This window comes from Podarcis vaucheri, assembly GCF_965113315.1.
Source record: "Podarcis vaucheri genome assembly, chromosome: 1".
In the NCBI taxonomy this organism is placed as follows: Eukaryota; Metazoa; Chordata; class Lepidosauria; order Squamata; family Lacertidae; genus Podarcis; species Podarcis vaucheri.
The window spans coordinates 86,186,585-86,213,770 of record NC_138759.1 but is presented as its reverse complement, the minus strand read 5'-3'; the positions used below and the strand labels follow the sequence as shown (position 1 = coordinate 86,213,770).

Genomic DNA, 27,186 nt, shown 5'->3' with positions numbered 1-27,186 from the left:
CTTTCTCAGGGGTGATTTATCCTGGGGAAGTAAAAAAGGGAGCAGCACAGATAGGAGAATGTATTCCATTCCTATGTGACACAATGCATGCCTCCACCAGTATATAAAAAAAGAATGTACCACACAGGAGGGAACTCTCCTTTACAGAGTGCCCTCATCATCTTTCCTCACCCAGTTGTTTCCCCACCAGCTGGATGGATGGGCTGACACTTTAACCACTCTCAATCTTCCCAGACTCTGGCTTCTTCCCCTTTCGAAACCTGGCTCAGCTGGCCTCCCTGGAACTGGAACAGCCCTCCCCGCCCCCTGCTAACATCCATCACCATGTCTTCTGGTTGTCTTTACCTATCTCAGCTGACTCTACAAGCACTCCCAGGTTTGGGGCTGGTAAATGTCAGTTCTGAATATCCACTTTCGTTTTGGAAATGGAGAAGATTTTCCAGAGAGGCTGCCAGTTGTGGGTGGGGTGTGTGGGAGGGTATGAGGACTCCTCACACTTAGGATGCCAAAAAAAATAAAAATAAAAACCAGCACTCCCATGTAAGTGCCTCTTTCTTTTATAATGCATTATGATGTCATCTGGGAAGAGCCTTGGGTCACTACTCCAATAAAATCTGACATTTAGCCCTGCTAAATGTACCACTACATTAGTTGTCATACCATAAGTGTGAAATACCGAGTAATTTTCAGCTGCCCTTTCCAACCTGTTAGAAGAATATACTCAGTAACAGGTGTGCAATCCCAAAGATTCTGTACACCTATCTGGTAAGAACCATGGCTTCTTAGGTTAAAGCCTCAAGGAGTGAACGAGGGCCAAGTAAAAGTGAAAAAATGGGGGAGGCGTCTCATGCATTCCAGAAATTATTTCTCTACTCTGAAGGTCTGGGTCTCTAGAAGCATTTGCAGTACTTCCTCATATTTAACCAGGGCCAGTTCAAGACATCCTGCTGCCTGAGGCAAAGGGCAAGATGGCCTCCCCCTCCATTCCACATGCAGAATGTCCTGAGCATGCCCTGCCCAAGGAGGACAAATGGCTGGTAGTTGACAAAGCACACACGGTAGCACACTTCAGACAACTAAATAGCTGGCATCCCCTCCTCCCCAGGCTTGTGCTCCAAGCTGGACAGTCAGAACGACAGCATAACCATGCCTCCACTCAAACTTAAGTTCCCTTGTCTGATGGCACACCCGCAAGCAGCCTGAGACTTCTCCTGTACAGAAATTGCCATGGTGACTGTCTCTTCAAGCTCCTCCTGGTCCTGGGGGACAGCAGAAGAGGGGATAAAGGGGATTCTGTCACCACCACCCCTCAGGCACCATCTCATCCTCCACTCCTGGCACGCCCTGCCTTTTCTCCAGCATGACTCCTGTGCCATGTCTTGCAACCCTTCCCCTGCCTCCTCCTGCATAGACTCTTCCCCTCCCTCCAGCTCTGGCTCCGCTCTTACAGGACGCGCAAAACCCCCAAACCCACTGCCCCCTTCCCCTGGGTCAGTCTCTGGCCCCACAACTGCCGCCACCCACTCCTCAGCGCCTTGCCAATCCCTGACTGGTCTGGAAATTGACTCCTTACTTCAGCAGTGTCAGCAGAACATTGCCTTCCACCACACCTGAGGGGAGCAGGCTAACTTGTGGGGCACAGAGCAGGCTGTGTGGTGCACATAGGCTGTCCTCCAATATAGGGAACAGGCTAGGATGCTCAGGAAGAATGGCACTGCTCCACCTCACACCCCATAATCTGTTGCCTGAGGCAGCCGTCTCATTCTGCCTAACGGTAGGACTGTCCGTGCTCATAAATGCTCGTAACAGAAGAAATATCTGTAAAGAATCCTAAGCAGATGGTTCTTCTCATTGAAGTGCACCAAACACAAGGCCAGCAGAGATCCCTCAAGTAAACAATGATTCACCAGCTGAGAGGCCTTTAGTTCACACCTCTGTGGAAACAACTCCAGATAAGTATCTGAAGGGCGGAAAGGGGTAAACGCTCACTCACTGCAGGCTGCAGTTTCCCAGGTGTTTGCACTCCAATCCTGCATCATCAACCTCATACCATGATGTGTGGGTGGAGAAAGCTTGATGCGGAAGAGAGAGCTATGCTGTGGAGGAAACGGCCTGCTTGTTATTTTCTCCTCCCTTTTCACAAGCAAGATACATAGTGCTGGAGAGGGGCTGCAGGCGGCCAAAGATAGAAAGCTTCACAAAATAGCAGGACATTGATACAGGGAAGCGGGTAGAGGCTGAGGAAGACTTTCTAGTGAGGACTGTCTTTTAATTTTACAGGCCACATGAATTCTGCTGTGCTCCAATGATTCAGCACTGAGCACTTAATGGTCCAGCCTTTCTCAACCTGTGGGTCCCCAGATGTTGAACTACAACTCCCATCACCCCTAGCTAGCAAGGCCAGAGCTCAGGGATGATGGGAGTTGTAGTCCAACAACATCTGGGGACTCACAGGCTGAGAACCGCTGAAAACAATATTTATCCTGCCCTTCTTTCCAAAGGAGTTCAGGGTGGCAAACCTATAAGTAATAAAAACAATTATAAAATATTCTAAAAACATTCAACCAATGATTTCAAGGTTGCCAGGAACAGTATATTTCAGTCATCGCATGTCTGGGTAACCAGGAATGCTTTAAACTTCCTCCTAAAAGTCAGTAATAAAGGAGGCAGATACAATAAGGGAGGCAGGCCCTGTGACGGGTCAATGTCAGGCAGGCATTTCACAGTTACAGCATCACCAGCCAGGCCTCACCTGCCAATCGTAGGGTCCAAGATGGTTGATATTAAGAAAGGCACTCTTTTAGGTACTTGTGTCCCAAGCCATTTAGGGCTCTGTGCGCTAGTACTGACACATTTCATAAGGTAGATTACACAGAGAAAGCACATGTGATAGGAAAATGTGACACTCCTGAAATAAATAATAATAATAAAAAAACATTGGGAGAAAGTGTTTGTGTCCCTGCAAAAACTCGTTGCAAATGGTGCAATAAAACCACTGTAAAAATAAAAAAACAACCACTGCCGAAACAGCAATGCCTTTCTCACTTTGCAAAGAGCACCCAAGGTCAGAGGTAGGATGAGGTAAGTCTCAGTTTGCACAGACACACCCCTTCTAGATTAAAGGAGGGCATGGCTGAGGGAGCCAGGTCCACTGATGCCAAAACCACTGCCCCAAGACCACCAAACATTGCCATGTTCTGACAGCAGACCACTCCTTGAGATGGGGGAAAGGACTCAGGAGCCCTGATTTCTGGCAACTCTGGAGTCCTTTTTGTGAAAGTGGCTACCAGCATGTGTTGCTCTGAGGTAATCAGCTGATCAAGAGGGGACTACATATAAGCAAACCTGCTAGGCCTGCTAGCCAAAAGTTCCAGACTGTGGGCTTCCTTAAAAGAAAAAGAAGAAAGACTCGAGTCCTTGCAGAGAGAAAAAGATAAAAAGCAAAACCCTGTCCATAAATTAGAGCTACTGGCGAGCAGTGAGGTGGCAAAGTTTGCTGTTGATGGTTGAAACAACAACAAAAAGGATTGTGAGGAGCTCCAGAAGGAATGGAATGGTGAATGGGCAAATGGCAAATGCTATTCAATGTAAGCAAGTGTAAGGCAATACATAATATGTATCTCCTTGGCAGGGGCGTACGAAATGGGGGGCATGACTCCTGTGCCAATCTCGGGGTGTGTGTGACAAGACGACCCCTGCCTCCCCCCAGCTGTAGAGTGGCCGAGGGTGCGCGCAGTCAGTATGGGCGCCACTCTCGCAACACCAGTATGGGCTGCCTCTTGCATGGCGACTGTACAGGCTGCTGCACATGCACACTCCATACGGGATGCTGCACATGCACAGTCCGTACGGGATGGCACTCGCACGGCAGCCCGTAGAGACAGCGTGCGAGAGTGGCAGCCCATACGGACTACGCATGTGCAGCATCCCGTACAGAGTGCGCACGCATGGCAGCCCATGCGTGCGCATTCCGTATGGGATGCCACATGTGCACACTCTGTATGGACATTGCATGTGCACCATCGGGTGGTTCGCCCCGCTCTTCGGCGTCCTACCCCAGGTGCCAGAGAGGGTTCCTCCGCCACTGCTCCATGGGAGCTAATATGACCAGATGACGATCAGAAGAGAGTACTTATCCAGACTCCCCTCCTCCCACTAGCTGGGGGGGGGGATGCAAGGTGTTTCTGCATGTGCAAAGAATAGACTGAAATTTGAGAATGAGAGAGAGAAATACAGAGAGACAGGGAGAGCTGGGTGGGTGTGGGCACTGCAAACAACATTGGGTGTTGGTTATCTCCCCGGAGATTTTGTGTGGGAACAGTGTGCTTTCACAGTCCGCTGGGAGTGTTTAAACTATTTGCATTCACCTAGGGTCTACCTGTTTATTCAAAGTAACTTCTGATTGAAATACTACCTGTTCCATGTACAGGACCAGCTAAACAGGCAGAACTGAGGAGCCTCAGTGCATGGCTGAGACCATGGGTAGGCAAACTAAGACCAGGGGGCGGATCTGGCCCAATCGCCTTCTAAATCCAGCCTGCGGACTGTCCGGGAATCGGCATGTTTTTACATGAGTAGAATGTGTCCTTTTATTTAAAATGCATATTTGGGTTATTTGTGGGACATAGAAATTTGTTCATTATTATGAAATATAGTCTGGCCCCCCACAAGGTCTGAGGGACAGTGGACCGGCCCCCTGCTGAAAAGTTTGCTGACCCCTGGTTGAGACAGTGGATGGCACTAGCCTGGGGAAGCCTGGCTTAGAGTAAGGTGGACTCCCCATCCCAGCTTTAGGAGTGTAGTCTAAGAGTGATAACCAAAGTGAGATGTAAAATGAGTAGAAGCCTCACCTTAATGGACAATGGCCACCAGGTCACCAGAAAGTTCACCCAAGAATCCTTGATGGCAACTTCCATCCACCACAGAGAGAAATTCCAGACCCTTGAGGTGGAATCTGCATGCTGTCCTAGAATTGAGTGCGCAAAGCAAGCCTCACTCCACAAATCAGGATGCGTAGTTGGACTGTGCCTTATTATACACCTTCCTGTGTAGAACTACCAAGTGGGCAGCCTAAAGTCAGCCCAGGGCCGGAAGGTACTTCACTGAGAAGATGCCTCCTGCAATTAAAAGGCTCCTCACACGGGGGAGCTGCGTACAGATCTAGGGCTTACTCAGTAGGAGGGACCTTTGGTCAGGCACAGCCAGATTACTTCATATGGGGCAGTGTACATCTAACGTAGCTAGCCCAAAACAACTTACAGGCACTTGAATGTTCTCAGTTGAAATAGTATTTCACAATCCATGCTCGATCTGGGGAATATCACTGTTTGCTAGAATTCTATATGCATTTAGCCCAGGGGAGAGGGTGAAAACATGTCATCTTGAGAGCATCTTGGTCACTGCTGCTGGTCAGCAGCTGGTCAGTGTCCTTTTGATGGGAAACTTCTGGTGGCTCTCTCCTCGCCCAAGTTTCGGTTGGCCTTCACTAGGGACTGAGTCTTTAGTGTACTAGGCCCTGCCCTGCGGAATTTCCTACCAGTGGAGGTTCCCTGCCTTCTTTCAGATGTCTTCTGAAAACAACGCCGTTTAGATAGCCTTCACAATATGATTTTTCCTTGAAACTGGAATCTACGGATGTTCTGTTGCTGCTTTAAGCTAAGCTTTATAGATACATATAGACTGATCTTATCATGTTTCAAGTGTAAGAGCCTTGTTATATTTTATGAAAGAGCAGATTATACATTTTCAAATAAATAAATAAATAAATAGGCATGTAAAATTAACATGGCTGTACTTTCCAATGTTTCGGTTACTAAGTCAAGTAAGCATGCTAAATCAGATCCCGCTTTATTTATGTCATTGCAGTATGGTATGGAATGCTTTCAAATCTTTTAAAATGTCCAAAACGCCCCCCCATCCCCATCATTGCTGAAGTGTAGCATCTCTCAACAGAGTGGCAGAGCATTTCAAGCTGGTGTTCAGGCAAGGGATTATCCCTACTCAACAGACAAAGCTCTAACCTGATGCTCATTGACATGAACGTGACCTCCCCAAGGTTGCACAAGGAATTTGTGACAGTTGGGAAGAGCAGCTGAGTCAGCCCACTGTGAAGACACCTGACTCCCTACTTACACCAGTTCGGAGTTTACATAGCCACACCATCCCTTGAAATTATGCATGTGACTAGGGACAATGAAAGTTCTGCTTTCATCACCAAGCATGGTGACAGTAGTTAGACGGTGGGGCTAGAGATTCCCAAGTTCAGATCCCCACTCTACCACAAATCTCACCGGTTGACCTTGGGCCAGCAGCTCTTTCTCAGTCTAGCCTACATCATAGGGCTGTTATAAGGGATATGTTGTATTTGTGAAGGAGTGTGTGAAATCCTGTACGTTGCCCTGAGATCCTTGGAGAAAGCACAGGCCATAAGAACATAAGAAGAGCCCTTCTGGGTCAGGATAATGGCCCATCTAGTCCAACGTCCTGTTGTCACAGTGGCCGGCCAGACACTTATGGGAAGCCCACTAGCAGGACTTGAGTGCAGCACTCTCCTTTCCTGAACTTTTCCACATCTGGTATAAATGTAACAAAATAAATAAAACACACCTATATTTCCAGAGTTTTCAAAGTAACATCTCTACTGGGTGTGTGTGTGTGCATATGCAGGCCTACTGACAGCACCCAGCACCTTCATGCAGCTGCCAAACTGGCACATTTCACCAGTCCTTTCCCCCACCCTGGGCACCTGGCTATTGGCTTACTTGGCAGTTGCAGGTGACCATTTTAATTTCCCACAATGCCCTGGGGCAATGCTATATTTTGGGGTGGGTGGGGAATTTAAATGGCTGTCCACTGCCATCACTGCCAGGTGATCCCATGGCTGGGGTGGGGAGCTCTGACTAAAAAGGGGCCCCATCATGGTGCACTTTGCTGAAGGATTCTATAAATCTGTAGTTGGGCCTGTGTGTTGCGACCCTTCCCCTGGGGAGGAATAAAAGCACACCACCTCCCAGAACTGCAGCGGGGTGTGAAAAGGCTCTCTTTTTCAATCTCTTCAACTAAGACCACAGTGGCAGTTTTCATTCGGTATTCCATAAGAGTTCTGGGATTCCTGAGAAGTCAGGATGGACAACTTAGAAGAAGCTGAACTAGAGGCAGTATTCTAGGTAAAGGATTTTGCTTCTTATCAGCTTATACAGCTAGTGGAGTAGAACTCCAGACAACCAGGTGATTATTCTCTCCCTTCCGCCAAAAAATAATAGTAAAATTTAAAAAATGGTTTAAGATGTTGTGAGCTGTATTATTACAAGGCATTTGTAAACACGCAGAAAGTTCTGCACATGTCAATCCATGATCCGCTTCACTGTTCAAAGGAGAGCCTCATTCCTTGTATGTAACCTGAAACCTGTTTGTCTCACAGCTGAAATGGGTTCCTCAATAGGCAACAGTGGGAGCGACAAGTTGGGATCCTAATTATCTATTTCTCCTTTGGCAGCACAATGCCATGCCATCGCCACTGAGAATGGAACGGAGCGGATAGAGATCACAGCAAGGTGCAGAAAGTCCTTATAAGGCAAAGAACTACAGACTGAAATCAAACAGATCCCTACCCAATTAAACCACAACTTGCTGTATTTCTACACAACACAGAGACACCTTGTGGTCGATTTATATAGTCCCATTTTAATAACTTGCGTATGTCCCTGGCTGGCAATTAGTAAGTTTTGTCACTGTTGTTTTTGCTGCAACAGACCAACACGGCTTTTACCCCTCTGGAATTTGTCACTCAGTATAAAATAATGAGCCAAGTTTCACTGTCTACGTTCATTCCATGCACCGTGCTCTGCCAACCATTCCTGCTCATTCCACTAAGCAAGTCAGCTGATTCTGAGCTAGTTCCTGATTGGCCTCTCCCCCTATAACTGCCACACCCATTTCCAGTTATCCCTGCTGGAACCTGCATCTGTGCTTTGCTTTTGGCCTTATGCTCCTAGGTCCCAGCAGTTGTGTTGTTGCACCCACCCCACCCTGCAAGTGGTGTGAGATTTCAGGGGTTCAGTTTCCTTGGAATGGGGGACAGTGGAGACTGTGGTGTCTCAATGATATATAGTATGGTTTATTTACACATATATACAACCTCAGCCTAAGATGGAGGGGCTCACAGCATTAAAACCCCAAAAGGTCTTGCTCAGTGCTTTTTTCAATAAAAATAGATGCTGGAACCCACCATGAAGTTGTTACAGTAAGTTGCCAGGTAACTCTGAGCAGCCCTGAACAGATGTTGGCTTGACAACAGCTGCATTCAGGGCCCACAGAGGTGCTAAAAACTATGACAAGCTGTCCCCTAGCTGGTTTGGGGGTTGTCCCTGGTTCTGGTGCAGGCCAAATAAATGTGCCCCCGCCTCCCTCGTTTTCTTAAGATTCAGGGGTATGACTAGGGCAAATTGGAATGACCCTCGCAAAAACACATGTGAGCGCAACGGTAGAGACCTGTCTGGGAGGCTTACAGCCTGCCACCGCTACACGGGAGACAGACTGAAGACCAAGAAATACAAATTGGCCCCACCCCATAGCTAGGAGTTAGGATGACTCATATGTCTTTTTAAAAAGTGTAGACTCACACAAGCTGGCCAGCTTCTGTTTTGACTTGAAATGTCAAAAAGACATCAGTGTTGTAACCTTTCCTCATAACGGCCTGGGACCGGATCACATCTGTGGCTCACTCAGTATATTCATCTACTCTCAGGCCTATGCCTTGTCATAGGGAGAGACTTCCAAATCTTGTGCAATTTGCAGGGTGGACTTAATCCTGTTTGAGCACTAATGCTGGGGGGAGCCGAACAGGTGCAGGTGTCAGGCCAGGTTGAGGAGGGGATTAGCTGAGAAGACATCCCTGCAGGTGCTCTGCTGTCTCTCTCCACATAATCTGACAAGGGACTAAACTAGTTACCACTAGCAAGGATGATAACATTTATCTGGGGTGCAGGTGGGGTGATGGAATCGCCCAGGCCATGGCAAGTTTCTCCCCTGTGGCGTCATTATTCAGGCATGTGTGTACTACTGCTCACAGGAGGAACTAAAAGAATTTTCCCCATGCTGTTGGGGGCTACATCTTTTTAAAAACAAAATGAGATACTCTATTAAAGCTACATTCTGGATGCAAGGTAGCCTTGAGAAAACTTGACACTGTTTTCCAGAACCTCCCCTCCCCGCTAGCTCTTATGCCTGCTGCTTGAGTGGGGAAATCCTTGTGTGCAGTGATGTGTATCTTATTAGTATGAGAAACTAAGGATTGGGGGAAACATAGTGTGTGTTATTTTAGTTATAACACTGCCACCTTCCTCTTCTTCACTTGACTGGCAACAGGGGCCACCTGGCTGCATGAGTCTGAATGGCACATGTGTGTGTATATGCATTTGCACACCAGGCCTTTTCTCTGATAGTAACACCATTTGCTCACTCAGTTCCTGAGAATGCAGATGATGATTGTCCCAAACCATTTCCATAGCCGGCATTCCTGGCTCTTGTTTCCAGCAGTCCTGGTTTTCCCAGCTGCTGTTTTCCATTGACTTTTAACACCCTCTTGTCACACAGTGGCTTTGCAATCATTTTGAGGTCTGAACTGATGAGGTGCCGTTCTCTCACCTGGCATAGATTTATCGTTAGCTATATGGTGAGTGCCAGTTTCCATATGTCCAGGAGAAAGGTAGAAGGGCTCCCCTCAATGAAATCCACATTACCCTAACCCTAACCCCTACCCCTTTTAGCCAAATAATACCCACCTCCTAAATCTGTAGGTAAAACGCCTGCCGCCAAGGGTAGGAAGAATGGAATCTCCCTCCATGCACTGCCACACAGCAGGGGGGCTTAAGGAGCAGGGCTCCTGAATGAGGAAGTGTTGAGTCTTTCTTTTTAAAAACTGAGCAGAGGCTTCAAGGCATCATGTGCTACAGATGATCACATGCACAATGAAACCAGGGCCGTGATAGAGGCTTGAATTTTGTTTCCTCTGCAGAGGTCTAGCTCTGTTCAGAACCTCTTCAGAACCACGTTCAGAATCATGTATCTACATAGAAGGAAGACTTCCTTCCTACGTCTGGCTCCAGCCTTCCCTCTGTTCTGCTGGTGGGACGTGGCATGAAGTGAAAGGTCTTCCCTCGTGTGTCCGGCTTCTTTCTTGTCTTCATTTTCTTCTGGCCTGGTGCTTCAGAGGCCTTCTCCAGCTTCTTCTTCTCATTGGGGGATGGAGGAGGAGGATCAACCGTGATCTGGGGGATGGTAAATGTATGGGTGCGGCTTCCAGGATCCTCCTCGTCGTTCCGCGTGTACTCCAGCTGCTGTGCATCAAAGATGGCCTTTGAGCCAGACAGCCGAAGTTCTGGGCTGTACTGGAAGTCAGGCCGAGATGCGCGCAGCTTCTTCAGTTGGGCTCTGCATTCACGTTCCAGATCACGGTCTGAGATGGGCACGTCATGTACCTGCCAGATACAAGGAAAGCTTTTAGGATATCTGAGGCCTCAAACCTGTAACTTGGGATTTGGAGCCTGCTGCCTAAGGAAAGGGGATTCCCAAGAAGGCAATCTGGAATGGCTGTCATAATGTTAGGAATCTATAAACAGATAGAAAGTGAGAAAGGGAGAAGCAGAAGAATAGTAGCCAATAAACTGAAGGCTTGTTGGATAGAGGCTGCCCAGTCTGAGACAGCAGAGCCAAGCAGATCTGGCAGCTGACACGTGTGTGTGTGTGTGTGTGTGTGTGTGTGTGTGTGTGTACACAGACTGGTGGTTGTGAGCAGATCTCCTTGAGGCAATGTGTTCAGCTGGTGTTGGCCCCAAGAAAGCTTGGCTTTCTTTTTCCTGAAAGGTTGTTTTCAGACAGCCCTTTCCCCATTATTCTGTTGTTTTTATAGGTAACCATACACATAAAAATAAAATTTGGTAGCATGGCAAACACATTCACAAGCACATGTAGCATGTTCATCTTGCAGCCAGGCTTGGCCATGGCTCCCTGTCATAGGATCACAGAATTGGAAGGGGACTCAAAAGGTGTGAGCATATAAGCTACAGGGCAATTGTCCCATGGACTATGCAGTTGAGGGGTGCCTAGATGAAAGTTTAACTGAAGCTTGACAATTATCTCCTCCCCATGGTCACCCTCACTGGGGCTGCCAATTTTCTTAATCACCTCTCGCTCCTAGGCAGGACCTGCAGTCATTAACAGGTGAACACACTTCTTCATGTCTTCCAGCTCTACAATTCAGTGATTCTATGTCATGAAAAGCTTTGCCTGCTTATTTTTGCACATCAGGATTCTGTGAAAGGCATAAGAGCAGGTTTTTTGGCAATCCTAACACACAGAGAGGGAGCCTGCTGTATCTGATGCAGACAGAAACAAGAAAGGGAGCTGCAGGTAATTTAAATGTAGGGCAGGGATAAGGAATCTGGGGCTCGCCTGTTGTTGCTGGACCACAGCTCTCATCACCCCTGGCCATTGGCCATGCTGGCAGGGCGGGGGCGTTAATGGGAGTTGGAGTCTAACAACATCCGAAGGGCCACAGGTCCCCGACCCCAGGTGTAGGATGATCTCCTGTTGCTGCTGATGGCAATTCAGTAGACTGGGTAAAAGTCCCAGGAAGAGGAGCTCCAGTGGTTTCTACCTCAGCCATGAATGTGTCTTCTTGCAGGAGGTGAGCTGGGATACTGCGCAGCTTCTCCAGGGTCTCCACCACCCCTGCACAGTCACGTAGTTTCTCTGAGGAGCCCAGGGCTAAGCGGATCAACAGCATCCCCACACGAAACAGTACCTTGATCCCTGCAGAAGAAAAATCGGGGCAGAGTTTAGGGCACTCAGATATGGTCAGAAATTCCCTTATACTAGGCCAGGCTACTTGTTTATTAGCCTCAGAAATGTCTCTTCTTCTTGGCAGTCTTGGCCAGAGAACACCTTCCACATCACCAGCTACCTGACCTTTTCAGCTAGAGGTGGGACCTTTGGTGTAACACATAGCTTAGAGGTAGACAACCCACCTTGTACACAGAGGGTCCCAAGTTCAATCCCTGGCATCTCCAGGTAGGGCTGGGGAGAGACATCTGTGTGAAACCCTGAAGGGCCATTGCCAGCCATTGTAGGCAAAACTGAGCTAGATGGACGAATGACCTAACTCAGTAAAAGGCAGGTTCCTATGTTTCTATGCTCCAAAACAAACATTCCTCACCTACGCCTCTGCCAACTCTAACCACTCCATTGAGGCCTTGTGATGTTTCGCCCATAGATTCTCTCCTCCTCCACCCTTTGAATAGGCCCACAGTTCCTTAAGTCCATGACAGCCACTCACCCTCACTGAGAAAGGCATCCCACACCCTCAGCACCGTGGGAAAGGGCAGGCTGCGGGTAAAGAGGCACAGAAACCACTCTGGCATGTAGAGCAGAGGGCCCACGCCATGCTTCTGCAAGTGCTTAAGCGCCTTGGGGCACACCCGGCGCAGAAGGGCAACAAACACTTCGCTGTCCAGCAACAGCGCTTCCTGCAGGAGAAGGGAGAGAAAATGTCATGGTTAAATATATGGTGGGTCACATGTTCTCAGATACTGTCCCGAAGGACTTCATCCCGCCATAACCCACAAACTCCACCTTTCGCATCTTTCAAAATGAATGGCTCTTTCTAATTTGCCAGAAACTGTTTCCGGAGTCTATGCTGCCCATTTTATCTGGCAGAACTCTTGCACCTCAGCAGCTGTGGGACAGGCCAAAAAGCAACTGCTGAAGGTTCCCTCACAGTCATCGCTGTTGAAAGCTGCAGCTCTTGAATCCCTGTCTTTTATTCAGCTATTCAAACATGCAAACGCCATATCTTCAAAATGGTGGTGGCCCTACTAGTACTTGAGATGGAGGCCCTACAAATCAGACCTTTCTCTCCCCTCACCAAGTCAGACCACATCCTAGATCAATCTTCCCCAACCTAGTGTCCTTCAGATATTGCTGGACGCCTCACAAGTGGCCATGTTATCTGACAACCGCTCTCAGAATATAAGTTTAGGGGTTTCTACACAGCTTTGCCCTCAGTGGGAAATGTCCCTGACTCAGTGTCACAACTGCCCACTTCCTGTTGCCCCAGGGGGGACTCTCCTCCTTTCCCCAGTCTATTACCATCTTGGGGCTGTAGTAGCCAGGCAGGTAGCAGTCGCAGATCTGCACCAGGCACCAGAAGGCTTGCTGGAAAGGACAAGTAGGCTGAATTAGTGAAACTTTCAGGCAGATTGGAACTGCGGGGGGTGGGGGTGGAGGCAGGAGGGAAGGGAAAGGAGTGTGACGGGAAGAATGAGAGAAATGATGCTAATAAAGAAGAGGAAGGAATCATGATACCAATAGGAACAAAGGGCATCCCCTCCAAGTGCCATGGAAAATCCCAGACATCCCATTCTTTTTGTGCAATATCTTGGGTGTTGTGATCTTGCATGCTCTCACGCTGCACTCGCCCCCCCCCCCAGTGCTGTTTTGGGGTGACAGCATGCCCTAGAAGATGCACAAACTTTGTTTTGGGTCAGAAAAAGTCAGATAGTATGTGTAGCTTGGCATGAGACTCACCTCTGCAGGCATGTGCATGAGCAGCAGAGCACCCAGCGGTCCCTGGGCCTGACAGTAACCCTCCTGGGGCCGATATACAGTGTAGGCTTTTAATAGTTGCAGGAGTCCTTGCTGCCTGTAAGGGAACAGAGGCTTAGAAAGAAGCCTGGAATTCATAGACACAGCCTTACATTTAGTTACACCCATCCAATCCAGCCAGAAAAAGCAAACCTGCTCTACTCTCCTGTTGTCCTACATTAGACCACAGGCCAGATTCAATGAACTGGTCCTGTTAGTGGAAGCCCATGCAAGGACTTCCAGTAGCACAGCAGGGCTTTCTCACCTCCACTCTCCCCAAATCTGCTCTGGAGGGTTGGGGGAACCCCTAGAACAGATTTAGGAGATACATGGGGTAGGAGAGGGGGGAATCACTTGCACTGATGAGACACATTACTCAGCCCTCCTTTGGATACAGCCCTATGTGTACAAACTGCTTTAGACATTTGAATATTAAATAGCTTATAAATACTGCCAATAAATAAATGAATAAACAGAGTCAGCTGCCTTGGAATTGGGCATCCTAAAGAATGTCATTTAGGCACAAGCAACCCTCAATTGCCAGCTCTCATGCTTGTGGAGGAGAGGGGGGAAGGAGGGAAATGAGAAAACAAATGCAGTGTTAAACGTCTCTTCCAAGTGGTCAGTGAAATAGTACAATCCATGGCTTGACCTCATTTCATGTATACACCAACAGCTTTTGAAGCTACCCCGTTCATCCACCCCATCAATGTTCCTTCCTTCCTGCTCTATTTCCTCCTTGCTTTTCACGGCTTTTAAAAGTGGTTCCCCCCACTCCTCTCCTTCTGCTGCAGCTACTATTATTTTGTCTCTCTGCCCACCTATTACCACACTTGATGCCCTTTCCCCCCTCCACACCTTTGTTTTCTAATCTCTTCCATCCCAATCCTTGCTAGATCATTCCAATTTGTTTGAAAAACTAAAGCCCAAAATAATTATGAAAAGGAAATAAGTGTATGCATATATAGCTGATGTTCTGTGTGCAGAATCTGGGTTACTGATTTGTTTATTGTAGTCCCAGGGCATGCACACTGTCTGTCTGGCCAAGTTCTGGCCATGGTCTGGCAACGCAGGAAGAGTGCTTTGGATCCCTGGTCTTCAAAGGGAGCTGGGTCAGGACCCGCTACTGAGTTCCAGCCTGAACTGAGGTGGGTCAGAACAGCAGCACTGCCACCAGGGAAATATATAGCAAGAAGAAGAAGAAGAAATGGGTTCCCAAATGCATGTCTGGGTTAAAGGTGGGTCCCAGGTCCGAAAAAACTATTTTGGATGACTCCTTAGATTCCTCCACAAGAGCTGGGTCCTTCTGTTGCCACAACAGCCAGACTAGACAATCACTGGGCTAGATGGGGCAAAGAATCGGACTTGGGCTAAAGCAGTTTTCTATGCCAGCAGCATCAGAGAAAAATAAGAACCCAGTCTTAGTATAGTACTAAAATGATAATGATGAAACAAGGTAGCTAAAATGACAAGAGGAAACAAAATGACGTAAGAGGAAACAAAAAGCAAAGAGGAAACAAAAAAATAAAAAGAAGTTCGAACTACGTATGGGTTGAACTATGTCAGCTGCATGTAGGAATAAAGGCTCTTTGGCTCCCCCTAGAGGAAATGAAACAAAAAGAGAAGCAGGGCTCCCTTGGGTTGGTTACTATAGCATCACACGGTCCCCTTGTTCCAAGCGGAAATCGCAACCTGTACTTCATAGAAAGCTTCAGTCTGTTTCAGAAGACAATGAAACAGGGCTTCCCATATGCAGCCTTCCCCCTGCCTCTGATCACATGCCAATATATCCAAAAGGAAACAAGTTCATGTTACCTGTGAGGAGGAGAGAGAGAGAGAGAGAGAGAGAGAGCGCGAGAGAGCGCTATGCTAGCACAGATAGCAGTGCAGTACAGATTAGGTACTCTGAGGCTGAAATCCTATTTGGACTCAGTGAGGCTTGCTTCTGCATAGACATGTATAGGATTGCACTGTTAGCCTGACAGGGAATCTGTGGCCATCCATATGTTGTTTGACTTTCAAAACTCACCAGCCCCAGCCAGCATGACTAGGGGTCAAGGGTCATATGGTGGGAGTTGTCGCCCAACAACATCTGGAGGGCATCAGCTTCCCTGCCCCGCAGCTACAGGGTGATAGATTGTGTGCAAGTATTTAACTGTGGCTGAAATAATTATACTCTAATGATCTAATGATTTTGATATTTGTTTTGCTTGTGTTCTGTCTTCAAGGTTTCTGGGAGATTCAAATTGCGCTGGATGTGCTCTCGAGTGCAACCCACCTTCCCCGGCTGCCTACAGGTAAATAAATGTCCATTACAAACATCAGGACTGCCTTGCTGCTAATTTATGTTCGTCTCCTCCAGCCTACTGTCTCTGCCGCAGGTCCACCAGATGCCCCTGAAAACTCACAAGCAGGGCATCAGCATGGTGACGATTCCCTCTTGTGTGTCTCCATTAATATTAATGGCATAAGAGTGTGTCTTTTGCAGCCACGTTTAGAAAGGCAATACAGCTACAATTTGCTGTTTCGTCTCTGGAGGGAACTTAGGCAACTTGGCTGCTGCTGGCAAGGCCTTCCAGGTTGTGATCTCATGGACAGAGCCCTCATTCACAAGACTGTGTGTGTAAAGTGTGCACCAGCCAGTGGTGGAGGAAGCTGCTTGGGCGCCTGGGGCGGGGCGAGCTGCCCAAAGGGGTGGGGCACACCATGGGGCCTCCAGAGTCTGCCTGTCTCCTCCCACTCTGTTGCCCTACAGCTGGGGGGAGACAGCAGGTGGACTGTTTGGGCAGCGCGGAGCCTGCATGTGCCCAAGCCACCGCGTCTCTCCCAGGCGAGATGCATGGTTTGGGCACGCTGCAGGCCCCACAGTGAGTGCTGCCCGGCATTTTGTCACCCCCAGTGGTGGCACCCGGGGCCAGCCACACCCACTGCACGCCCCTTCCTCTGCCCCGGCCTCCAGCCACAGGTTTGCTTTCCTTTGTGAGGCTCTCCTGTAACTCACAGCATGTGCTAGAACTTCAGGCTTGGAAATTTGCGCATTTCACCTCCCTGCTATCAAAGCCAGGGAAATGAAACTGTAATAGGAACATAGTAAGCTGCCATGCATCACATCAGGCTGCTTGCCCATCTAGCCCAGTATTGTCCACTTTGACAGGCAGTTCTCCTGGTTCTCAAGCAAATATCTTTTCTATCACCTGCTACCTAATGCTTTTTAACTGGAGATGCCAAGAGATACTCTGCCGCTGAACTATGGTTCCTTTCTCAAACAGGGAGATTGTGGGCAGGGTTCAACAAAATAGTTGCATGTGCGCACAAGGATGACCACTAAGTACAAAGGAATTCCGCCTCCCCCGGCCATCTCCAGATCTGCTCTGAAGGGTTCGAAGCAGCCCTAGAACAGATTTAGGGAGTGCACAGAGGGACCAAAGGGGTAAGAATGTCCCATTGCACAAGGAGAAACTCACTTGAGTGTGAACAACCCCATGTCTGCACCTAGGCAACTGGAGAATGGTAGAGTACACCCGCTCAAGAATTCTGCTTAAATATAAAAGGGAAAGGAACACCAAAACTGTTTTGTTGTGGTAATGGGTGTCATATGGCTTACAGAAGAAGCATGTTTACATTTTATTTTAAAAGTGTTTCTTACGCTGCATTCAGGAAACTTGACTTGCTGAAAGACCCTCCATTCAACTTCACACCTTTTAAACCCTATGGTAGTCTATTCAGAAATTAATCTGCCTCTCCTGTTCACATTATTAGCCCTTCACTTACCCAGGCCCTTCAGGGGACAGAAACATCTCATGGAAAGGGAACTGGCGATGAATGTCCTTTCTGATGGTCTCCACCCATTGAGGATCACCAGGTATCTCCTGCAGCTCCTACAACAACAAACTACTTTCAGAATGACCTGGATAGAAGGGTTACAAGATTCAGGAGAGATCACACACACACACAGACACACACACACACACACACACACACACACGGAGAGAAGGGAGAAAGAGAGAGAGAGAGAGAGAGAGATAGATGCTCAAGACACAGACTATTCCTGAAGGAAGTACATATGGTTCCAACTTTTTTAGCCGCAAACAGACCTAGATAACGTTTGTTGTTGTTTCAATCTACGTTTTACCAAAATTGCTGGGCTTTTCATCTGCTGCTGTTTCAGTTTTGTAATTGGGCTGTTTGGGATGTATTTAAACATTGTTTCAGATTGCTTTTCCATAGATTGTTTGTGAGCTGCCTTGAGAAAGCTTTGCCCTGAAAGGCAGTAAGTATATGAGTTGATTAAATAAGTGGAAACATGCAAGGGAATAAACAATGACAAGCTCAAGGTTTCCTTCCAGCCAGAATGAAGAACAGCAAGTTTAACAGCCCAATCCTATGCATGTTGACTTAAATCCCATTATCTTAAAGGAGAATTACTTCAAGGTAATTGTTTGTACCATTATACTGCACTGCACAGCATTCCTTACTTGCTATGAGAACTGCTCTAGCCATAACTAGGTCTGGGCAGCCACCAGATGATAATGTAAAATATCCAAATCAGCAATCTCAGCCAGTAAGAACAAAGTGATGGGTTGCCCAACGAACCATGAAATGAAATGAGGGTTTACAGGGAGAGGACATGGAAGAATAGGATGAGGAGGTGAGTAATGGCAGAAACTGCAGCAAGCAGAGACCTACAGGAATGTCAGAGTGCAAGTACAGCTGCACGAGATGTGACCTCACCTGGTACTTTCCGGGGTTCCTCATCATTTTGGCTTGTCCTCCACACAGCAGAGGCCAACAGCGGACACGTAAGGATGAAGGGATCCCCTTCCGGCATAGCAGCTTTACCTGAGCCAACAGACCTCATCAGCAAAACAGTGATCCTGTACAATGCTCTATCATAAGGTGGACCCAAATGTAGGCCCATCATAGAGCCAGTCAAGCCTGGGGCCAGAGATAGCTGGCAGGTGTCCATCTTGTTTCCCATGCCTTTTAACATCCACATGAAACCCCTGAATGAGGGTCAAGTGCAGATTTAGGGCAAGGTGTCATCGGTATGTGGTTGATGATGATTCCCAGCTCTGTTTCTCCTTAACATTTCATTTTGTTGAGGCTGCAGAAATGCTAGATTGGCGTCTGGGACCAGGAATGGACTGGAATCATTTATTTTGAGAGTATATATTGGATTCATTTATTTTGAGAGTATATATTGTCATTTCATACAACATATAACATGGTACTGTACAACAATAAAATATAAACCACAATGAAATAAGTAAAAAAAAAAAGATTTATATGTTAGAAGATCAATAAACTAAACCTCAATCTCCTTGACAAGATGGAGGTACTGTGGATATGTGGTTTACCAATCAGAGGAGGTGGTATTCAGCCTGGTCTGAATGGGGTTGCACTCTTTCCCTAAACAGGAATGGTTAACCTATGGTCCTCCAGATGTTGCTAGACTACAACTTCCACCAAGCTTGAACCATAGTTCTGCCATGATCTCTTCTCACTGTGCTAGTATTTGGAGGAAGATCAGGGAGGGTGGATTTAAAAACGCTGGTGAATACCCTTGCTAGGGAAGGAGCATATCTCCAAAAACGTGGAGCAAATTCTCATTGTGTAGGCAGAATATGGGCTGTTGCTCTTTGTCTATGAGTCAGTGAGAGAAACTCCTTGTGAACGTTATTTTCTGATCCTAATGGGACTCATCAAATGCTCCATTTAAAGAGGATAGCAGTATCAACAATAAAGCAAATTATCTCCAATTTCCTCTTACCTTTCTGTAACGCCGGGCCATGGTTTTCTCCCAATGACTTGTCATCTCCAGCCACTTGGTCTCACGGTGCCGGATGAGCTCAACTGTGGGCTGCCCTAGGCTATATGTGGGAGAAACAAGAACAAGGCTGAAGACATCTTCCTCTTCCCTCACTTATTGGCCACTTTCTTTTTTAATGCATCCATCATGTCTCATTAGATGCACCTAGCCAATCTTACAATGTTAAATTTATTGAGGGCTGCTTATAATTTTTTTTAGTGCATTTTAAAATTATTTGCAATTCATCTAGAGGCTGCTATGTATTAGGCAACAAACGAATTAAATAATACTAATGTAAAAATGAGGCAAGTTGTCATTCCTTCAGATCCACCTCAGAACCACTTTCCTTTGAGGTGCAAATGCAAAAATGGCCACTACTACAGGGAGCTACTTTAGAAAAAGCACACTCATTGCCACCCACAGAGAGAGGCCTCAGGATGTTGATGATCTTGAGTTCTGGGCAGCTTCCTATGGATTTAGTGGTCCTGAGCGATGTAAGACCTTAAAAGTAAAAAAAAAAAGCACTTTTAATTGGGCCTGGAAACAAATCAGCAGCTAACATTGTAATGTCAGAACCAGTGCTCAGGGCCGTCTTAAGCATATCTGGCGCCGTGGTGCAAAGATCCCTCTGGCGCCCCCCCCCCCGCAACTCCAAAACAAGGGAGGGGGCGGTGGGAAATGTCCTCTGCCTCCCCCACTGCCCTGATCCCTGGCCTGGTTGCAGCGATCAAGCAGGAAAACATGCTGGCGGACATGCTGTCTGGCGTTGGGGCGCCAGAGAAGGCAGCCCAGGAAGGCTGCACACCGCCTTTCGCCAGGAAGCAGGAGGAGGACAATGACCAGAAGCAGGGCTGTCTTTAGCAGATGCAGAGGCTTGGGAGCAAAGCCGCCCGCCCGCCATATAGTTGGCAGGGCACAGCTGGCAGGCGTGCAGGGAAAGGGGAGGCTGCCGGCAAAGCCGCACAGCTCCCCCATTCATTTGGGCACCCCGAGAGACTGCGCCCTGGTACAACGAACCACTAAGACCAATGGGAAAGATGGCTCTGCCAATGCTATATATTCACATCTTTTTGCCCCAGTTATGGATCTACCCACCATGCTCTGCTCTGTTTGTGATTTCCAAACAGTCAAAGGCAGCCCCATGCACTTCAGGTCTGTGGCATCCACTTTGGGTTTTTCTCTTAGAACCCCGAGGCCCATCAGCTGGAACTCAGTGCCAAATAGTGACTCAGGCAGGCAGGCATATGCTAAGAATTAAGAAGCAGGATGTTTCTGAGCACATGCTCAGCCTAGGAACTTGTGAGCAGTAGTAGAACCAACTTCACATGTCCCTTTTCACAAAAATCTGTTCCTGTTTCCTTCCTCTGCTTTTCTTTTTCAGAAGCCTAATCAGAAAGGAGAAAGCTTTTCTATTGTTGCCAGCTCTTGCTGATCTACTGCAGATTAGCCAGAGATCTACCAGTTGATCCCGATCTACTTTCTGCCCTATCGGTTTAAGTTCTAACTGTAATTAGTAAGCAAATACAGAGCAGTCCTAAACAAATAATGTAATGAGCAAGTAAACACTGATTAAATCTTAAAATATGTTTGGGGAGTTGGCTACTTGGTTTCTCCCCTACCCCTCTAGAGAAATATTCAGTTTTGTAGATCCAGAGACACAGCATGGCTCCTTACAGTCCTGTTTTTATGTGTCATGTTCCTTGAGTGACAGAGAAATGCACTGAAAATTGTGGAATGAAAAACGGGAAGACATGTTAGCGTCCTGCAAGCAAATCAGGATGAAGCATGACTGTCATTGTAACTAAACAAATCAGAAAGAATGTTAAATAAAGGCTGGATATTATCTAACTTCCGCGTAAGCTTTGTGCAGGCAAATCAGGATGAATGTTCAATAAATAGATGGTCAGAAGCAGCCTTTTAATAAATTTGACTTTCATGCTCTCTTTCCCAGGAAGAAAACTGTACATTGGCCAGGAAGAAGGGATAAACTTTTTATCTTTAACAGGAAAGTCTCAGCATCTCACTAAACTCCAGTTTTCTATGATCCTTGGGGGAAGTTATGAAAGCTAAAGTTGTATTAGGTAAAGGTAAAGGTAAAGGTACCCCTGCCCGAACGGGCCAGTCTTGACAGACTCTGGGGTTTGTGCGCCCATCTCACATTTATTGGCCGGGGGCCAGCGCTGTCCGGGGACACTTCCGGGTCACGTGGCCAGCGTGACAACGCTGCTCTGGCGAGCCAGAGCCGCACACGGAACGCCGTTTACCTTCCCGCTGGTAAGCGGTACCTATTTATCTACTTGCCCCCGGGGGTGCTTTCGAACTGCTAGGTGGGCAGGCGCTGGGACCGAGCAGCGGGAGCGCACCCCGCCGCGGGGATTCGAACCGCCGACCTTTCGATCGGCAAGCCCTAGGCGTTGAGGCTTTAGCCCACAGCGCCACCCGCGTCCCAAAAGTTGTATTAAGTTGCATCGAAACTGATGCAGATTTGCAGTGTAGGTGTCAAACTGATGTAGATTTTCAGGGCTTCTGAATCTCCTGTGCAGTACGCCCTGCACGCAGGCAAGCTGAAGAAACCTTGTCACTAACCACTGTAACCACCCCTGTTGTCATGGCGCACAAGTTGTCATGGACACAGTGAGAGGATGTGGCCACTCATGATTGCTATAACAGGAAGTGTTAGTTCATAGGTAGGCAGAGACATTTTCCTATGGAGGCTTCTCCTTCTACCTTACAGTAAATCTTAACATTCGGTCCATTGCTCATTCCAGCCCAGTCTTTATAGCCCTGTTACAAGTTGGACTTCAAGCCAGCTAGAGAATCTATCTAGTATTAATATGCATACATGAGTAATATTGTAGAGAGCTCCCGAGACGACTTTGTATTGCATTGTTTCATTTATTTATTTATCCTACTTGTATACCACGTAATCATTTACGTATCTAAGTGGTGTACCTAAAAGTAAACCACAGAAAATGGGACAAACAATAAAGGGTGAGCTATGTAGAAGTAAGGGAGGGAGGTGGGAAATCTGTTTCCACCAAGACTTGATCTCCCCACTCTCTACTAGTTACCTAAATTCTAGACTGCAAGCAACAATGATTGGGTTAATTTCTCTTGAGTTCCATTATGCAAAAAGTCAATCTGGATTGCTTTTTAATTTCCCTGCACCACTTCCTGTCTTTTCCAATACATGCAACCACTTTGCTAAGCAGTTTTAACCCTGCACTGAAAATATTCCTGGAATATTGAAGCTTGACAAATGAAGCCTATGGACTGCATCCCCTCTACATCTTAGAAGTCCTTGTTTCAAATTATACTATTCCAATCAACAACATCTATCAACCTCACCTACTCCAGCCATTTCCCCATTGCAAATAACTGTAATAAAATAAAGATGGGGATTTGATGGGGATTTAAGGAAGGCAACTGACCAGGCAGAAAACAACAACACATGGGCCTGTTTCTATATGACTGCAAACAAATTATATATTTAAAGCACATTCGAAGCACATTCTTTCCCTCAAAGAATTCTGGGCACTATAGTTTACCCTTCACAGAGTTACAATTCCCAGGACCCCTTAGCTATCTACAGTGCCCAGAATTCTTTAGTTTTCCAACCCTGGGGTTTTCCTGTTAAGCATTAGGCCTATGAAGAATTCAGCCTTGAATAAGTTAACTACTGAATAAGACCTTATCAATTTCAAGACAAGAGGGGAGTTTTGCAAGAAATGAGATTTCAGATTGCCTCAAGATTGCCATTAGAGTACACATGAAGCAGGTACATCTCCAGTTTGTCGCAGTTTGTATAGTTTCACCAAGGAAGGTCTAAATAACACAGAGAATGCTGAATAAAGTTTGGAGAAAAATTATTTGGGGTGATACAGGGTCATATAATACTTTGAATATGTTGGGCTATGACCAATGTCTGCAGCAGAGAGAGCCAGGAAGATCATATGTAATTATATAACAAGAAAAATTCATAAAGAAATAACTAGATAATGAGACGAATTGATGACACCAATTGTACAATTGGCCAATACGTTTTTCATGTAAATATGCTGAACTGTAGAAGTGTTAACAGGTATCAAATTTTGAATCTGTGATAATTATCTGTTTCCCTAGGCAAGGCAATAGTCACTGTCCTGCTCCAGCAAATGAGATATACATATGGAAACAGGCCTCCATGTTCCCAGTTAACAAAGATGCAGATGAGAAGAGCACATCTGTCACAATGGTTAGGGAAGCCCCACTGATCTGACTGGATGCATTTTTGCTAGTTCTATGGATTGTTTGAGCTGAGCCAAGATTTCTGTCCTCCTACATCAGGGACAGGAAGCTTATGGCCCTCCAGATGTCGCTGGAATCCAACTCTAACCATTGGCACTGCTGGTTGGGGCTAATAGGATTGGAGTCAACAGCATCTGGCGAGCCACATGTTCCTACATAATAAACCTGGGACCACACTATAGGTTTATTGTGTCTTTAATATTTTGTTGGGAGCCGCCCAGAGTGGCTAGAGCAACCCAGTCAGATGGGGGGCTTATTATTGTTGCTGTAATTATTATTATTATTGTCATCATCATCTAATATGTGTTGTGAATTTCTTTCTGTAGAAAAGGGAAGGAAGACTAGGAATGGAAAGATGAAGGAAGGTTTAGAACTAAGTACCAGGGATCTTGACCCCTTTTCATCCTCTCCATAAATAAAACCCATTCCTAGTCTCCCAAATAGCCACAATTCACTTAAATTAAATATGAGAGTGGATCACATTCCCTGATCCATTCTTCTTCTTCTTTTTCATTTCACAGTTATCAATATGTGTTTTAGAGCTACCTAAACAAAACTGGAAGCAATAATTATATGTTTCTTCTCCTTGGTTTTAAATCACATTTCTTGCTAATTAAATTAAGGATTATTATTCTGGGATCTGTGGACCCAGATGAGAACGAGAGTATCCTTCAGAAGGATGATGCTCATCACATTCCAGAAACCTTTACAAACAAGCAAGGATCTAGAAATGATAATGCTGGGGAATAATGTGTCCCACCATCTTGAAAACTGCTACCATGCAGAGGTATTCAATGTCATCTTCCAAAAAGTGCTGCTTCACCCTCTCCCAAAGCTTCCCCCCCCCCTTTTCCCCATGGTCTTTGCAACAGAAAGCCTGCCTTACCCATTCTGGAGGCTACTGCCCCCGATGAAGCCATAGCGATCAGCTTGGCGATATGGAGGCATCCCATTCAGCTCGGAGTCGGAGCCCAGAGAGCTGGCATCATCGTTCAGGGATAAATCAAAGGCATCTGGCAAGTCAGCCGCAGCTTGGTTCACATCAGGGAGCTCTTTGGAAAGAGTGAGGTCCGACATTCTTCTGTCCGAGAACAGCACCCTTATCTCAGGTTAGTTGCTACTGCACCCTTGACTTCACATCTGAATAATGAGAAACACGGAGCTGCGTCTATGACTGGGCCCCTTCTCAGTACTCCTGTGACTCTAGTTCCCCACAAAGCTCTGTAAGCTATTTCCTCCCACAACCATTTCCTGATGCAACTGACAGCACCCAGAGCTCTGCAAAGTGAACAGGGCAAAGGGGGCAGGGTGAGAGAGAAATGTGGGGAGCTGAAAATATGTGGGAAGCTAAACACTAGACAGCTTCCTACAGAAAGACTTGGAAGGTAGCCAACCCCCCCAGCGAATGGCCTTACCTTCTTTCACCTGCTCCCCATGTACAAACATAGCCGTACTCCAAGTCAGGCTGTTGGCCATGTTACTTAGCACACTCTAAACTGACTGGCAACTGAATTCAATGTGTTCTCAGCCTGGGTTTTCCCAATCCTAGGTCTGGCACTGCAGTCACTATACCACTATGTTGAAAAATGTGTGATTAAAGTGAACACCTCTATATGCAGTGGTGGCTAATGCTCATTGAGACTGGTAGGGCAGAAGGCTGGGAGCCCAACAGTAGGTGGAGCTAGAGTCAATGTTAGGTGGAGCTAATTGAATCTAGTTTTGCTCCCACATTCATTCCTGCTGGGCAACACTGATGCTAAAGAAGAGGAAGCTGACAGCTATTCCTACCCTCCCTGGGCTGGGTGTAAGTAGGCAGGTAGGCTGAGGACAGACCGAGGATGCTGAGGTTGCACCCAAAAGGACTAGCTTCCACTGAATTTATGACAAAACCACTGGTTGGTATACAAAATGGACCCAGTGTGGCACGTGAAAGAATCCAGCTGGTCTGGATCATTTAGAGATCAGTCAGAAACAAGTGTGTGCTACTCCTGCCTTAGCTGCAACCACTCAGCCAAACGAATGAGGCTGCAATCTCTGGGGAAGGCTGTGTTTACAGACATAGTTCCCAGTGGTGTGCGTGTGGCGTCATGATTTGGAAAGTCACTGGCCTGAGTCACTGACTGCATAAACAACCACCCAGCACAACATTATTGGCTAGAAGATGCTGAAAACAATAGCTTCAAGTTCTCTGACCAAGCCTCCCTCACCCCACCCATTTTGGTTATGAGAGGCAGGAACTAGGGTAGCAAAAGAGTTCTTCTTCCATACCAGGGCTAGTCAATGTGGTGCCCTCCAGATGTTGTTGGACTACAACTCCCATCAGCCTGTCAACATAGCCAGTGGTTAAGAATGAAGGGAGTTGGGAGTCCAGCATCTGGAAACCACAGAGTTACTGCCCTGTTTAGTGCTGCAGCAGCATAGGCACTGCTCTCTAGGAGCCATGAATTCCCTGTAATACTTACTGAATTTGGGGTTTATATATTTCAACTGGACTTGGAAAAGCCCTCCTATGCCAGCTTCACACAAATCCCAAATGGAAGGCAGTTATTTATAGGCACATGTAGATCAAAAGATCACAAATTTGGGTGTATTTTTTTCATGCAGCACACATCATAGCTCCTCAATCTAGTGAATACAGAAAATGAAAATCGTATAAATGTCACGTGCACATAAACGGCTAAACAAATAAATGCCTTCCATGTGCTTATTTTGTAATCTGTGAAGCTGCAGCCTGGCCTATACTCAAGAAAATCTATTAAGAAGTATAGATTCAGGTTTGCCCTCCTCTCTTGGCATAGCGTCCTATGGCTCCAACTACTTTCCGTTCCTCAGAATTGGGGAAACTACAACCTGGAAGTGGAACGAAAATTTCCACTCTAGCAGATTCTCATAAAAAGCAGCTGGAGAGAGGCCAAATGCAAAGCCCCGATTTGGACTTTAGTGGGTTTATATCCTACTATAGTGGTGCACCACATCAATGTTGGGTTTCCTGACTCCAATCCTCAGAAAACAGGGACACTATTCTACATCTGTAGAATGTCCCTATTTTCTGATGAATGTTGGAGGGTTAATCTTCCTATCTGTAAATGACAACATATTTGGGTGGCATGCATATCTGTGTATAATGAGATAAGAATCCAATGTCTTTGTTCAGACCAGGTCTCTCCATGGTTTTAAGTTTGGTAATGAGTTGCAATTCAGCAGCTTCTCTTTCCAGTCTATTTCTGAAATTCCTTTGTAGTAAAACAGCTACTTTGAGATCTTGTATAGAATGTCCTGGGAGATTGAAGTGTTCTCCTACTGGTTTCTCTGTTTTGTGATTCTTGATGTCAGATTTATGTCCATTTATTCTTTGGCGTAAGGTTTGGCCTGTTTGTCCAATATAGAGAGCTGAAGGACACTGTTGGCATTTGATGGCATACACAATGTTAGACGATGAGCAATTAAAT

General features: G+C 46.7%; 1 protein-coding gene across 3 annotated transcripts; it reads right to left on the bottom strand.

Annotated features, from left to right (window-relative positions):
- Positions 1-7,663: 7,663 nt before the first annotated feature.
- On the bottom strand, positions 7,664-26,808 carry TBC1D10C (TBC1 domain family member 10C). Of its 3 annotated transcripts, none has more exons than XM_082211823.1 (10): positions 26,200-26,808; positions 24,624-24,877; positions 19,412-19,511; positions 18,373-18,480; positions 17,413-17,519; positions 13,585-13,699; positions 13,147-13,212; positions 12,335-12,524; positions 11,657-11,811; positions 7,664-10,478 (listed from the first exon to the last, which is right to left on the bottom strand). In XM_082211823.1, exons 2-10 carry the CDS (start codon positions 24,812-24,814, stop codon positions 10,059-10,061), a joined length of 1,452 nt encoding a protein of 483 aa, XP_082067949.1. In that variant the 5' UTR covers positions 24,815-24,877; positions 26,200-26,808; the 3' UTR covers positions 7,664-10,058. The 3 variants fall into 3 exon arrangements, with proteins under 3 accessions (XP_082067949.1, XP_082067950.1, XP_082067948.1); XM_082211824.1 differs by lacking the exon at positions 26,200-26,808 and adding an exon at positions 25,153-26,193; XM_082211822.1 differs by lacking the exon at positions 26,200-26,808 and having other exon boundaries at positions 24,624-26,193.
- Positions 26,809-27,186: the final 378 nt, after the last annotated feature.

Excerpts from the sequence above, each read along its gene's own strand:
- TBC1D10C (XM_082211823.1), bottom strand. The coding sequence starts at position 24,814 with ATGTCGGACCTCACTCTTTCCAAAGAGCTCCCTGATGTGAACCAAGCT. Across the intron at positions 18,481-19,411 it reads TGGCCCGGCGTTACAGAAAG|GTAAAGCTGCTATGCCGGAA; the intron begins GTAAGAGGAAAT and ends CTGTTGGCTCAG. Across the intron at positions 11,812-12,334 it reads GGATGCCTTTCTCAGTGAGG|GGATCAAGGTACTGTTTCGT; the intron begins GTGAGTGGCTGT and ends TTTCTTCTGCAG.